This window comes from Thunnus thynnus, chromosome 5, assembly GCF_963924715.1.
Source record: "Thunnus thynnus chromosome 5, fThuThy2.1, whole genome shotgun sequence".
Taxonomy (NCBI): Eukaryota; Metazoa; Chordata; class Actinopteri; order Scombriformes; family Scombridae; genus Thunnus; species Thunnus thynnus.
The window spans coordinates 21095579-21111416 of NC_089521.1; the positions used below are offsets into that span (position 1 = coordinate 21095579).

The window sequence follows — 15838 nt, forward strand, 5'->3', positions numbered from 1 at the left end:
AGTAAGAGAAGTTCTTTTATAAACTAAAAAAGACACAAATATGTGATTTTATTGATGGAATGAAGAGTTTTGAGAATCTGGGACACAATTTCCTCACTATTGTTTCTAACAGTGTATATGTATATGTATGGGTGTAGTGTATATTGTTATTCCAGTTTAACTTTATAAATTAACATGTAAAGGAATTTTAATTTACTCTCAAACACACCCATATACACTGATAAACTCAAGGAGACACAGTACGACAAAAACAGTTTTTTTCCAAGAAAATTTTATTATCTAGTATTTGTGATCATCTTGAGAATATCAAAAAAGTCTGTTGCAACATTTCAACACTTAAAATACTTTGTTTTGTTGCTCACTTTGGATTAAAAGGTGTATTTTGGTATTCAAAAGCAGAAATATCAGAAAACCATAACTTAAATAATAACAGTTAAGTCTACACTCTAAATCTACATTGGCTCCAGAATTAGGTCACAAAATTACCTGTTGCATTCAAATTATCCATTTTTCATTAATGCATTACACAGACATGAAACCAGTCATATTCATTTAGGAAAATGTCACATTAAAATTGGGAAATGCTTTTCTTTACATCATCATGCTAAAAAAAAACCCATCTCAATTAAAATTTCCAATGTAACCTAATTATCATTCAGGTGAAATCTCATGGTGATAAAAAGACAGCAGAACAGTTTTTGACATCTCATCATCTCACATCTATGTAAAAAAAAAAAAAAGCCTTTCTAGCAATCAAAACCATTGGAAATCATATCACATTTAAATGCAATTATTGTAAATGAACCCAAAGAAAATCACTAAATAACAGAGACTTCAAGTTTCTTTGGTTAGGATTATTTGTATTACAAAGATATAAAAATTGATTATGTTGCTCTTCACACATAGGGTTTCCATTTTGATAGTCAGAATCCTTCATTGTCACACCTGGACAGGAAATATTACGGAGAGATAGAGAACTCTTCCCCATACAGCAATATTGGTGATCGGTGACAGATGATTCTCTAAACAAAGAATAAATATCATCATCTATCACTGGCAGGACACACCGGATCTTTGGTGTTGTGTCAATAATAATTTCCACCACATCGTACCAAGGATCAACTGAATGAAAAGCCGTACCCATCTGAGGAAGCAGACAACTCTTTGGATAATAGCATCGGCGTCACCGCTGCGTTTAGCAATGGTCTTGAAGGCAAATGCGACACAAGCCGGGGCAGACTTGTGCTAAAGCTTTCACCAGAATAAAGCATCGAGAAAAAAGCATTCAAACCACCATTCTAAGAGAAATTTACATCATTGGCAAGAACAATATTTTGGCAAAACGCACCCTTAATGTACATCCACTATATTTTTTTTGGTTGCCTTAGAATATCTATTGTATTATCAAAAACTCTTTGGGTACAATTTTTTGTGTCTTTGGATCTCATCTTCTTTAGTATGCAAAGCCCTTTCCATATTAAGGCCATATTAAAGCTTTGAGTTCAGTGCACTGAAAATGCCAAACAATATGGTATGATATAGCTCCAATAGTCTGACAATATCTAATGCACTTGTTTTTTTTTCACAACATACATCATTCAAAGACAAACAATGTGAAACAAAAGCTCTTTCAACCGTGAAATTAAAAGTTGAGAGAATTTAAAAAATAAAAATGATGACCTCTAGATAATATCGCCCTCAACTGAGGTAACAAGACATGGCAATGAAGTGGTTTCACCTTGTCCCCTGAGTCTGAGATAATACTGCACATATGTGGTGAAAAGGAGGTAGTAATGTAGATACAAGAACAGAACACTGAGGTAGATAATCAGTCCAAAGGGCTCAACCCTCTGCTCCAGTGGAAAGAAATTAAATACAATGAAAATGTATCTCAATACATTTTTGACATTCTTTTAAACATTCATCATGGGTGAGCTCTGGTTTAGGACAGACAACGCCAAACACAGACAAACAGGTAGAAAGTTTAAAAAATGGAAATAAAATGTTGTAACAAACATTCATACAAAATCCTGAGGTAGATCCGAAGTAAATGCTCATGTCCTCCATCGCAGCGGCTGACTTCCTGATCCCTTCGGAAATAACTGAGGGGCTCAACTCAGGAAGCAAAACGAGGTAGAGGTGGAGAATCTTCGGCTGCTGGAGAGCAGGTCCGGGCCGGGTGATGTCAGGAGCCGACTGCTTGGGACGAGTGCTGAGGAGGATGAGAGTCATCCGAGGTGCAGCAGAGGCGGGTAGCATCAGGGGCGGAGTGATGGAGGCAAAGGTGCTCCTCATTTTCCATTTCGAAAGACTGCTTCAGCTCAGCGACGGCGGTGCTGTCGTCCGGCCCAAAGGATTCAGGTCTGGAGCTCTGGCTGGTCGACGGATTGCTCATCTCTTCGTTGCTTTCTTCATTGGAGTAGTGCCCAGAGTCTCCTGTCTCTTGGCTGCCCTCACTGGTGTGAGAGCTCTCAGAGTGAAGTGGTCCGTAGATGATCTCCCGGGACGAAGGTGGCAGGGGTGCTGAGCCTAAATGCTCCTCATACCTCAGAACAGTTTTGCCGGCCTCATACAAGCTGGCCCTCCTCTCAACCTAAAGACATAGAAAAGATCAATTAGAAATTAAAACAAAAAAAAGAAATGTGATTGAAAAGACAGCTGATTGATGTCACGACACTTACATCACTTTCAGTTTGATTCCTGATGTCCCTCTTGAAGAGCAGCCACCTCTTGCTTTGACTCTTGCTGTTGAGTGGACCGGCGCTATTTATGACCATATTAGATCCACCCTGGAATGAATGAAAAAATGTTGTTTTGTTATGTTGTTTTTTTTTTTTACATTAATAATGTAACTGTGGCACTTAAATTTGCAATTATAGTCATTTGAGTTATTTTTCTGAAACCAACAGTCATCAGGCTCATTTACTCTTTGTTTGTCTCACCTTGGCATCTATAAAGTGAGCACTTATCATGGGTATTAGGGCCTCAGCGTTCTCTACATGCAGTTCATTGGGGAGGGACAAACCAGCATGTGGGCCTTCACCGGTTGCCACAGCAATGACTTTGTGACCAGAGGATTTTCTGAAAGTCATACAATAATAATAATGTCAATCAATGATAGAAAAAGTAATCTTTCAAGTTTTATAACATGCTTGTGAATTGTTTTTCATTATTCCAAAGAGTTATAATCAGTACCTTGGTCTGCCCTTACTGATGAGGATCAAGGCACACATAACGATACAGGCCAAGGCAATGCTCACACCAACAATGATCCCTGTCATGGACCTCTGGTCTATGTGGTAGAGACCATCAGAGAACACTGGAAGATAAAAGATTATTTGTGATTTAGACAAATAATCACACATACATGACAATTAAAGATACAGAGTCAATATAATACTGAAGGAAAGCAGAAATTAATACTTTCATCCAAGAAACTCTGTTTCTACATGCATTGATTTAGACATGCACACACAGTAAGACTTAACATTCATGATTGTTGTTTGCAGTTCATGATCAATATTCTTTTAAAAAGAACATTTAAATTAAAAAATTAAAAAGTATACAAAGCTTTTCTCAAAAATATGACTAAAATTGGGGCTAAATAAATAAATATACTAAAACAAGTCATTTCCAGAAGATAAATGAATGTACCTGAAAAACAAACTAAAACAAAACTTAATAATAATGATAGAAATAATAATATACATTTAGATCCAAAATAAATCAAATATAAAACATATAACCCTTTTTGGAACAGATTGTAGCACAATTTATACAGGATATGCTTTGTGATGCCTTCTCATTGGGCCATAAGTAGTGGTGACCTACGCCCTCTAGTGGTTCATTTACCCTTTTCAGACCCATTGTCACAAAAAATTATGAATCCATAGTGGTGTCAGAGTCAATTTTTAAAAAAATATTCACAGCAATTAAGAATAAACAACAAAGTTTGACATCTCACTGTAAAAACATAGTTTTGTCTTTTTCTGTATGGTGATACATAGATTCAGGTGGACTCAAATCAAATAAAGCTCAGCATCACTACCCAAATATCACACTGTAGCCTGAGGAACACTTTTTTAAAAGTTCCATATAGCAAATGCAAACCATGCCACATAACTACCAACTTAATGCTCCAATATTTTTCGGTACTGACCTGTTGTGTCATGATAGCTGTCAGAGTGTCTGGGATTCTTGCTGCGGTGAGCGTTTCCACGCTTCAGTGCCAGCTCTACAACGTTAGAGAAAGGTCCGTCCCCGACCTGGTTGGAGGCAGAGATCTTCACCAGGTAGACGTTCCCCGCCTCCAGCTTCTCCAGCAGGGCCATCGTATGGCTTCCTGTAAACGGTAGAAGAAATAGTACGTTGAAATGTTTCTCAGAAACAAAAAGTTCCTGTGGTACATGTTTTAGCACAGTAATACTCATACTACGGTGGCATTAAGTGGTTTTGTTGTACTCAATGTTAACTTTATTTTACCTAGTGACATTTTGTAATTTCTGCCTTTACAGATAACTTAATCCCGTGAACTACTCACCTTCTCTCTGTATTATTTGCCAGTGTCCAGCCATCCAGGATTTTTGGGAAGCGTACAAGATGGTATAGTGTGTGACCACCATATTAGGCTCTGTGGGCTCCCGCCAGGATACCAACGCAGTGTCATCCTCAATCAGAGTTACTCGTACTCCTGCAGGTGGTTGGCTGGGCGCTGCGGACAGAGCAATCATGTTCGTAGTAAACAACAACATTTAAGGAAGTTAATTTATTTAGAAAAATTGTGATTTGAGTCTGTACGGTGGACACAACAGCTGCAAACACAGAAAGCGACATTGTCACAACAAACTGAAGTTACAGTAATGTCCAATTTATTACCTGCTGGTAGAGTCCGATGGTAAACAACAGAACTCCAGGGACTCGACATCTGGTCCACATGAAGACGCACCACAAACTCATAGCGAGTGTTTGGATGCAAATTCTGAACCGTCACACCTTGTTTGGTACTATGGACAAACGACAGAGCATGTTCACATCATTATCAAACATAAACTGTAACATAATAACAGAAAAACCTATGTAACCAAACCAAAAGGATTTTTTGCCAGTGGGTAAAGTGTTGAAAACTTGAAATTTCAGCTTACGTTTGTAGGTAGCGTATAGCAGAGGCATTGTGTGTGCCCACAGGTGTACAGCGGACAGTATAGCTGACAGCCTTCCCAGAGGTGAAGGCAGGACTGCTCCAGCGCAGGGACACTTCAGATGAATTGGTGGCCAAGACAGTCACGTGATCTGGAGGTGGAGGGGTTGCTGCTGGTTGGTCTCTGGCCGCTGAATGATGCAAGCAAAATTAATATTTTCTTCATATAATGTTGTACACAGTTCAAGCTCAGGGGTTGTATTCAATTTTAAGTTGTAAGGCTTCTGAAGTAAACAATAAAGCAATGTACTTACACACACATCCAGGAGTACTAATTGTTTGGTCTGTCTGATAGCCGTCTCCTGCTTGACTGACAGCCAGGATCTTGACATGATACTTTCTCCTTGGATCTGGAATGCAAATAATCAATTTTCAGACATTTCTGCCCGTTTTGCTAAAACCAGACTGAAGGTTGGTCAAACCAACATTTTAATAACTGCATAGAACAGCTATTTGTCAAGTTAATGGTCAGGTTTTGTTAATAATGTCAAAGCCTGAAAGATCATCATTAAAATACAACTGATGGCAAAGGCAAAGAAATGCATTGACAATAGCTGCAGGAGGTGAAGTTTGTGGGTCATAACTGGCCATCCCCCATGCACGGACAATGCATGGTCTCCTGAGTCACCCCAACCTCTAATTTATTATGTGTTGTCATGTGTAAGGGGCATGAGAAAGATCATCCAGCCCCAAGGCCCAGTAAATATGGTGACATGATCAATAAGCATAGGGCTTATTGATAGAAGAAAATTTCAGAATTTTCAGATTTTCAGAAAAAGTCTTTTACCTTATGAAAACCTATAACAATTTTACAACTATACAACTCATTTAGCACAAAGTTGTGCCATAAAACATGATAAAAAACAAATCACAAACTTTGAAGAGAACAACTGAGGTGGAGGAGGTGAAATGTGGTCTTGTTTGTACTGTACATTAAAAAAATACATGAAATATAGGACATACTATGGAGTACAAACTACTAGCTAAAAGACATGAGAAATATCAGTGAAGTCTGTGGATGGGAACCTGAAAATATACGTACAATCAAATTTTGTTTTAACTTAAAAATGTACCATTGCCTCAGCTCCTAAATCAGGACATTTTTAGGGAGTGTTAAGATTTGTTTTATGCCTCAAATGTGAAAGGTCAGCCTATGGGTATTGACCAGTGAAGGCGGTGTGTCCGGGCCTGTTGTGGGGGCTGGGCCAGGGGCAGCGTTCAGCTGCTGGGAGCCTAGGCCCATGGGACTGGGGGGGTTTGACTAGGGTCACCAGGTCAGGCCAAGATAGAACAGAAGGAATCTGGGCGCAGGACTGTGGGATAGGAGCGGGGCCCCTTTTGTTTCCCCTTTGACGTTCTTCCCGCTGCCCTTGTGTTATAGCCTTCAACTTGGAGCAAACATGGCTCCAAAACAGAAGTTATATTGAGATCAGTGATATTATTGAGTCAGATGTTATGGAGCCAATGACAGTGGCTTGTGTGATTTTCAAAATAGAACTAAACTGAAAACTTTTACATTTCTGTTCTTCTTTCGAGTTATTACTGATACATTTAAAGTAGAAACAGTTACTAACAATCTACCCATTTCTATTTTAACATATTGAGTATGAAGTGAGTAGGAACCAAACAACTGTGCTGGACTCACATCAGGCAAAACAATATTGGTGACAATTTTGATCAGTATGACCCTGGTTCATTCTGCATATAGATTTTTGTGGGTTATTTACATGGACAACACAGACAACCAGTGGGGGCAGGGTCCTAATCCAAGACTGCTGTCTCACGGCTAGAGGTCAGTGGCCCGGTCCAGCTCTGGCCAATCCCAAGGGTTTTTGTTTGTGTGCTCCAGTGTCCAGCTAAAGAGGGGACTGGCCAGGGTCTTGCAGGGCAGGTCTGGCCGTGGACATAACACAATGGCCAGGGGTAATTATGCAAGACACGGGATGGGAAACGGTGGTGGGAGGGACATCTGGACCATGACCTCTAACCCTGGGAGCCTGATCTCACACAATGCCGCAGCCAGACTGGAGAGGGCTGCTGGTTAGGCAAGAGGGGTCAGCCCATATTGATCAGGACAGAGGGTGAAAATGCAAATGCAGCATCCAACTGCCCACTGAATTAAATTGGGCGATAATATAAGAGACCTATTAGAGTGAGAACCTATTGGTCACACTCTTTTGTTGCAACACATCTTCTAGATGATACAAACACATTAAAATGCTTTCTATCCACTCCACTATCCTGTGATCTCACAACTAGACAGCTACAAGAACAGGAGTAAATAACTCACCAAGGCCACTGATGGTGTAGGTATAGGTTTGAGCCTGCAGCTGGATGATGGGCTGCTCTGGTTGGCTTTCCTCATGGTAACACAGCCGGTAACCCTGGACAGGCACAGATTCTGAGGAGATTTGCCAGCGTGCTACAATGGAGGTGCAGTTAAGCGGCTCAAGTTGAAGAATAGGGGCTGAAGGCACTGAAAGGGCAGACACAGCAGGAGTTAGATCAATACACACTCATATTTAGAATATTACTGAGCACAAAAGAACACTGCACCTTTGACCAACACATAACAACAGCAGGATACTGGGTATAGAAAAAGGATGGATGGATGAAAGACTGTCTCATTGAAGCAATGGCTTCTCAGAAATGTCAATTCAAATTGGTTGTAACAGTTATAATTTGGATTGAAATTGGAAGAAAATGGCTTCCAATGTGCTGCTGGATGTAAATAAATAAAACAGAAGACTGATCACTCACTAGCAGTCCAGTTCAACACCTTGTTCTTGAGTCAAAAATGTGTAATTCTGTTTGTTGTGCAGCTCTATATCACACAAATATTTAACTAAACTTTTGAAAACTAGGAATTCAGCCTTGGTGGACAAACAGCCTCCCCCAACACACCAGGCCATGAAAAGAAGCTATTCTTTCCCCCACATAGACGCCTGAGGCCCTCTCTTTATGACCCGTGACTGAGGCCGCTCTAACATCACTGACAGCGAAGGGCAAAGGTTCCTGGGTAACCAACACAAAGACTGTGGGACAATGCTACAAGAGAAAACTCTAGTCATAAGCTGGCCACTCTGCATGAGCTCTAGAGATCCTCCTGGTATTCTAAGAGCAGCAAAACACTGATGTGACAAAAGCAAAAGCTTAGCCACTTACAAGTTTGCCACCACATGATACTGCTGTTCCATAGCATGCACTTGTTTGCTTATCAAACTGATGATGCCTGCTTTTGACCTCAAGAATTAGTTTGATCACGCAAGAAAACCTCTGACAATATAAAAATCAAGTGAACGAATTGCTCTTACAACTACAAGATTGTGTAGGAAACTCTCAAAACCATGTTTCATTTCCTATCCGGCCTTCTGCAGGTTTACCTTTGCTGCTGGTGGTCTTAGGTGTACGGTGGGATGTCCACGCTGAAGGCTCACACCAGCCCACGCGGGTGGCTGCAGCCATGCGGAGCAGGTAGATGGTGTCAGGCTGCAGACCCTCCAGGAGATATTCAGTGCTGTTCTGAGGTATCTCCACAGAGATAACTGTGTTGTCTGCAGCTGTACGATAGGATAGTCTGTATGCAGACAATCGACCGCGGCTCACCTTGGCAGGCAGCGGCTTCCAGCTCACCTGGATATCTGTTGAGCTGTGGCTGGTCAGACTTAGCTCTGGAGTACGCAGAGGCACTGCAAAACATATGGATAACACAAATATACTTGATACTCATGTGGTGATGGATCAGAATATAAACATGCTGGTAAAAAGCGAAACTGTCATATTCACACTAACCTATTGCTACATAAAAGAAGACTGTGCTAAAAACAGCAATGCCCTTCCCCCTTATTTCCACTCAAAATGTGCTCTGTACACACATCACTTGCATGCATGTTAGCTTAACTACCAGAGTGATTTATTGCAAGGAATGCTGGGAGTCTCAATGCTCTATGCTTACCATCCTCCAGGGTATGTTGACTGACTTGGTCTGACATACGACTGGCTCCCATTGGCATATAAGCAACAATGTAAAAGCTGTAGTTTCGGGCCGGCTCAAGATCATCGATGATATAACTGGTCGTGTCGTTGCCAATAACAACTTGGTATTCCTCATTGTTTAGACCTGACATGGATCAGATCAGAAAGCAAGTTAGGAAATAGGTTAGAATTATCCGAAGGGGAGGAAACTTCTTTGAAAGGTTGTCAAACACAGACCATGTAAACAGTCAGTGTTTTGAAAGGTTTGATGCTTCTAGTTTCTGAATGTCACTCATCTTTTATATAAACATGTGTAATGCAAGGTTCTGCCACATACCTGCCTCCAGGCCTCTTAAAGCAAACCTAATTATACATGTAAAATGTGTTTACTACAAACACAGATGTGACTTAACAGAGTTACCTAACTGTCAATTTAAAGGTTATACTTCAATATCTCCTACTGGTCTGCAAGACTGTGAGGATTTTAAATAGCTACCCTGTCCCTTTAAGTGTAAGCAGAATGAGATTCAGACTGGACAATGGGCTGGCTAAGCCTGTTGTTATTTCAGTGAAGTTGCCATTCTGAGTCCTCCTTGACCTCTGCTCTGTGCAGCAACAACAGATGGCCTTTGCCAGCAGAGTTGATCACAAGTGAAACAGTGAGATAGCTGGTTGTGGTTGACTGTCATCTTTTTACACCTTCATCCCTTCCAGTTCAAGACTGTTTTAGCCTAAATGTTAGGAAAAACCTGAAATATAATTTACTGTGTTGTTCTCTTGGTCTCACCTTCAGCTTTCATATAATGGATGGAGTAGGCAATGACTTTGTCTGCATTATAGAGGGGTCTTTCCCAGGCCAGTAAGATGGCAGAGCTTGAGATGGTCTCAGCGTGGACATTTCTTGGTGCACTGGGCCTGTCCTCTGACATGACAACAATGAGGCGAGCCAGGGACAGCACAGAACCCTGCTCACTCTCTGCAATGCACTGATAGATGGCATCATCCTCAGGGATGATCTGGGTAATCACCAATTTACTGTGAAATATTGATAAACAATAACAATCAACACAAACCATAAAAAGATACTTCAAGACATTGGTTTAAGCATGTTTTTTCACTGGTAAATACTGTTTGATTATGATCGAAGTAAGTAATACATACCTGTTGTACATCTTAATTCGGCCATTTAAGTGAACTTCTTCTCCATTCTTTAGCCAGCTGATGCGGGGTGAGGGTACTCCCTCTGCTTGGCACATAAATCGGGCAGTGCCGGCCCTTGGACGGGTCTGGCTCTCGGGCCTCTCGACAATGGATGGTGGCACTGAAACAGAGATGTATATGAGAAGTGTTGAAATAAACAAACATTTTCTCTGTACATTATTTTGCATCTTCAACCATCATGCTGCAGAGCAAGTCCAATTATAATTTAGACTTTATTTCAGAATATGATTAGGTCCCACATGAAGTGATGCATCTTTGGCCTTGTCACACTAATCCTAAAAAGGGACCGGTAGACGCTTATTTTCTGGGGTATAAGAACCATGCAGGTCATGTGGTCTGCGTGTAACTAATTAAGAGTTTACCTAGAACCGTGAGGTTGGCAGCAGCAATCGTGTAGTTGCGGGTTCCAGGGGTGGTGGCCCTGCAGAGGTAGACTCCACTGTGCTTGGAATTGACATCAGTAATAACCAGGTTCCCATTGCCCAACACTTTGGCATTGTACACATCGATGGGTTTACTGTCAGCTCGGCTCCAGGAGATGATGGGCCAGGGGCTTCCTGTGGCCACACACTCCAGCACCACAGTTTGGTGGAGGGAAACTGTGATATTCTGAGGTCCAGCTATGATTCTGGGCCTCTGACGTGGTTTAGGGCCAACACCTTCACAAGAAAAGGAAAATGTTAAAATAAATTCAGCATTACTTACAGTATATAACATGGTGGTTTAATGCTCATTCATGAAATCCAGTTAATGCAGTCTCTGCACCTTGGTTGACTGTCAGCGTGGCCTCTCTACTCTTCAAACTGCTACCAATGTTAGTTGCCACACATCGATACTGTCCGGCATCTTCCAGTTGTACATTGTGGATCTGAAGAACTCCGTTGGGCAAAATGGTAATTCTGAGAACATACAAAAGTAACATTAGGGTCAAACTACAGGAGATATTATGGAAAGCAACAGAATTACAAATACATGACACAAATGAATTATATATGGGGACTACTGTATGATGGTGTCTAAAATGACTGAAGGCCCACAGCAGGTACCTGTCTGTCTGTAGTGGTAATGTGCTTTGGTTGAGCTCCCAGGTGATGGTGGCAGGAGGGCTGGAGGTGACTGCACAGGAGAATCGTGCCACTGAGCCCTCAGTCACCACCATAGGCACGGGATGCACCACAAACTCTGAGATACCTGGAGGAAAACATTAAGTATCAGTATCAGAAAATTTCAACAAAAGCTAACTTACCACTTTTTTATGAAATGAATCAGTATTTGTTTTAGTTGTGGGCTGATTAATGAGATATTTTACACGATTATGAACATTATCAATGTGGATTCAGTTAGCAATGTTTTGTACAGTCTTTTATAAATATAGCATTAGAATTCACTTGTGGTAAAATATGATGCATTATGTATGTAAAGTCATGACTTTGATGGATGTTAACTGATTCTATGAAAGGAATTGATCTTTGTAAGACACTGTGATCTTGCTTTTGTGCAGATGAGCTATCAGGTCCCATACTGACCAGCTGGTCCAATCAATGGATCAATTGAAGAATGACACTGAATGATGCATTGTTATAGATAAAAACTAATCAATTCACTTTGCATTAAGAGGGGACGTAAGCAATCAGTAGTAAGAAAAAAAAATATATAAAAAAACATTGAAAAATGAAAGTAAACTTGTTTCTGCAGAGACCGTAGATGACACACTAGACATAGACAAAATATGCCATTTTATCATTTCAAAATCACACATTTTACAGTTATGTCTATGTAAATATTCTACTTAGACACTGATATACACAGACCAATTAGGTATATGTATTTTAAAGTGACTAAAACTGTAACTTTTGCTGAGTCACATTCTGTTTATGTGGATTCAAAAGATCTTTCAATAATCACTACAAATAAGCAACCCCTGATCTGCATTAATCTGAAGCACACTCTTTAAATATGAGCAATGACCTTCATTCATTAAGGCGATGACTCTCTCCCTTCCCCCTCACTCACAGGAAGGAAGTCAATATCACGTTAAAGAAAATCAATACTCTGTTCTCCCACTGGAACTCCACATTTAAATCCTCAGCTTTAGGAGATCCAAATTAAAGAGCAATTCTTTAATTTAAGACCTAATTTCATCAATATTACACAAATAAACTGGTGGCAACCCTGTTTCTGTGAAGTGCATTAGGAGGTTAGGCTAAAGCAGGCTAAAAAATGATGATCTTTTATGGTATGTTTGTGAAATATTCTTTTGAACTGGCAGTAGGTTTGACAAAATACATTTGAATTATTTCCTAAAAATCAACAGTTTCATCAGGTCTGGATTCAGCCACCTCATCTGTCTCCATAAAACATGGCTGACTGGAGAGCATCATAAAAAAGGGTGCAGCACCTGGTTAAAAACAAGATGTTGTTTACTCTCTACTTAGAGATAACAGATCGTCTTCACTGAAATCAGTGATGTGCTGCGCAGACTGATCTGCTAATATGGTCACCTCTGTTGTGAAGAACAAATCAATGTCTAGGTCAAACAGCACAAAGGTTTCTCTAAAGAGGTCAAAGTTCGCCTCAACCCCCTGTCCATTCAATTTTATCCCAAAATGCTAGTCAGATCGAAGTCAGTTTGCCATTAGTCTACAAAAGAGAACCCTGTGATTCTTATGTTGTCTTTATCTTATATCAAATGATACAGCAGCATCACGTTATAATCGCAAAGCACATACCTATTTATTTTCTGAGTTTTGTGACACATAATGCATATCTGTATATCAGCAGGGTTCTGAAAGTAGTGATGTAGTCTGAGGACTACGAGGAAAATACTTCCTGGATATAAACGTGTTTTGAAAGGGCCGACTCTATTTACTGTGGAGTATCAGGCCCGTTCATATACATGACAAACTGGCCAATCTTTAACAAAAGGGCTCTGCTTGACAGGGCAACAGCGGGGCCGGTCCAGTGAAAGGGATTGTGTGCTGGGAGAAAGAACAGCAGGCCAGCCCAGTCAGAGCAGGCCTGTGACATCACAAAGCCTTTCCCTGCTGACCCCTGACCCCCAGGACCTCAGGACAGAAGGGGAGCACAGCAGAGGAGGCCCATCCTCCACTCCCCGCCTACAGCTGACCAAAACCTTTAACCCTTTCACTGACAAAGACTGGACGCCGGACCAAGCTTGACTTTTTGGGGTTTTTTTATGTGGCCTTCTTTTGGAAAGCTGTGATGGCAATTTTAGTTGCTCTGTAATAGATTGACAACAATCACAAATAGATCATCAGAGCAAAGTCAGTGTGTCCTGCTTGTAACTTTCCAATTTATATTGCCATATAAAAATCTCCTGTGTGATAGTGATATCTGGTTCATCCTAGTTTTGTATTGTTTAGTGTTACAACACATTAGCCAAAACTTTCTATCCTCAGTGTCAATGTCAAAATCAGTATATTTCAGAAGGCCACGTTGGTTTCCATGACACCAGTCATCACAGGATATGCCTTCTAAGACCTGTGAAAAGTGTCCATGGTAGACCAGGCCCATTGAATAGACACAGCTGCCCTGTCCACTGATATGTGGACAAACAAATGCCCTGAAAACCTAGCCTTTTCTTCTGGGGCGGTCAGGGGAACTCCAAACAAAGGCTAAAAGGCAAATAGCCTTTCAGAGATTCCTCTGTGTAGCAGACCATTCAGCAATTACACAGAGCCACAGTCTGCAGTAACAATGCAATCACACTAAAGTGAAGAGAGACAAGGCTAATTTCCAACTTTTTTGCTAATGTTTCCTGTGCACTTATAAATATATAAATATGCAGGTGGTACACTTCCTCAAAACAGGGAAAAGATAGTGCACTCAGACTCAGGGCTGCCTATTTATAGAGTATTTATGAGCTTTTAGATGGACTCCATCTATCCTTAACTGTCTCTTAAAATGATCCTATAACTGGACTGACAGCTTTAAACTCAAGCATGGCCCAGTCTGAACAACTTCCAGTGACATGGAAACCCAGACTTTAGAGGTTTTTCCTTAATAAAGCAAAAAGAGAGGGGCGGGGTACATCTGCTTCCCATCTCCAGGTTAATAACCCATGAACTTGCCATTCTGATGCCTGCGTGTTGACACCACAAAGTGGATACCACCAAGATGTTTGAACCACTCTCACCTTGATCTTGGTGGAAAACAGCAATATAGTCCATGTTAGCCCCAGAGAATTTCTATTACTTTGAGCTCCATACTTACTTGCGATAGTCAGACGTGATCTTTGGCTTAGGATAGCTCCATATTTGTTCTGTGAGAGGCACTGGTAGAATCCTTCATCTGAATCCTCCTTGGTATGCTTTATCTTTGGTATGTACAAGGAGCCGTTGGGCAGAAACTGTATGTGCTCACTTTCTGCCAACCGAACTCCATTCTTTAGCCACTTGATGGTGACTGGAGGCTGACCATGAGCCTGACAGTCCAAGACAGCAGGGTCCTTTGGTAGAACAGTTACATCACTGGGCTCTGTGATGAAGGACAACTCGCTGAAACATAAAACACCTGGAGGAAGAGAAAGGGGACATTAGTAGGGGGTAGATCATGATTTTCAGCGAGGGTGGACTACAAAACTACAGCCTGAGAGACCATACACATAATGTAATACAGGAATATTATACCATAATAATATTATAGGAAAAGATTTAAAAAGGGGCCACACAGAATGATGTTGATGGCAAAAACAAATGTTTAGCACAGCAGGCCCACTTTATGACAGATATATAGTAACTGCTGCGTTATTAGAATTATTCATCATACTTTATAAAGGCTTAAATATGTGATGTCCTGCCCTGATAAAACAAAAACCATTTATCTGTAACAAACAATAATGTACGATGGTGTTTTAATATTTGCTGTAACAGATATTAGACGTAAGGTGAGCATCCTAACCGTTATAATCGTTAACTGACGTTAATAACGAAGAGACGCTGGACAGCGATGTTAGTGATGTATATAGTTGGTAAAGTTAAGCAATATGTCATATTATCTCCTCTAAGTCAATGACTTTCAAAAAAACAACGTTGCCTTTTAACTACATTTATATTTTGGTGTCAGAAGGTAACGGTAGCTATCATTACAAACGGTTACGAGCAATCAACCGTCTCTCCGCGAACCGCAAATCAGGTCAGCACAACGATAACATCAATAACAAAAACAAGACACTTACTTGACAAAGGAAGAAACAAAACAAAAAGCAGCCAAAGCTGGTAGACTTTCATCTTAAACTTCGCCATTTATCCAGAGGATTGTGTCATTTTCCCCCACCGCGAACCCCCGCTCTCCTGCGTGCTGCTCGTCGGTCCCCAAAATCACTTCTGCCAGCTGCGGAGGACCACCGGCTCTACAGGGGTGCCGGGGCCCCCACACCCCGCCCTCGCACGCATGCGCAGACAGCATCCGACAGGAGCAAGTGTG

The 15838-nt window shown here is 40.9% G+C and overlaps 1 protein-coding gene across 1 annotated transcript; it reads right to left on the bottom strand.

The window, feature by feature from the left end:
• Window positions 1–268: 268 nt before the first annotated feature.
• On the bottom strand, window positions 269–15769 carry prtgb (protogenin homolog b (Gallus gallus)). Its single transcript, XM_067589958.1, has 19 exons — window positions 15591–15769; window positions 14627–14926; window positions 11440–11584; window positions 11159–11292; window positions 10756–11052; window positions 10334–10493; window positions 9960–10207; window positions 9153–9317; window positions 8581–8886; window positions 7488–7673; window positions 5452–5547; window positions 5142–5328; window positions 4876–5003; window positions 4541–4711; window positions 4160–4342; window positions 3196–3319; window positions 2943–3081; window positions 2682–2789; window positions 269–2593 (listed from the first exon to the last, which is right to left on the bottom strand). The coding sequence occupies exons 1-19, from the start codon at window positions 15655–15657 to the stop codon at window positions 2186–2188; spliced, it is 3552 nt and encodes a 1183-aa protein (XP_067446059.1). The 5' UTR covers window positions 15658–15769; the 3' UTR covers window positions 269–2185.
• Window positions 15770–15838: the final 69 nt, after the last annotated feature.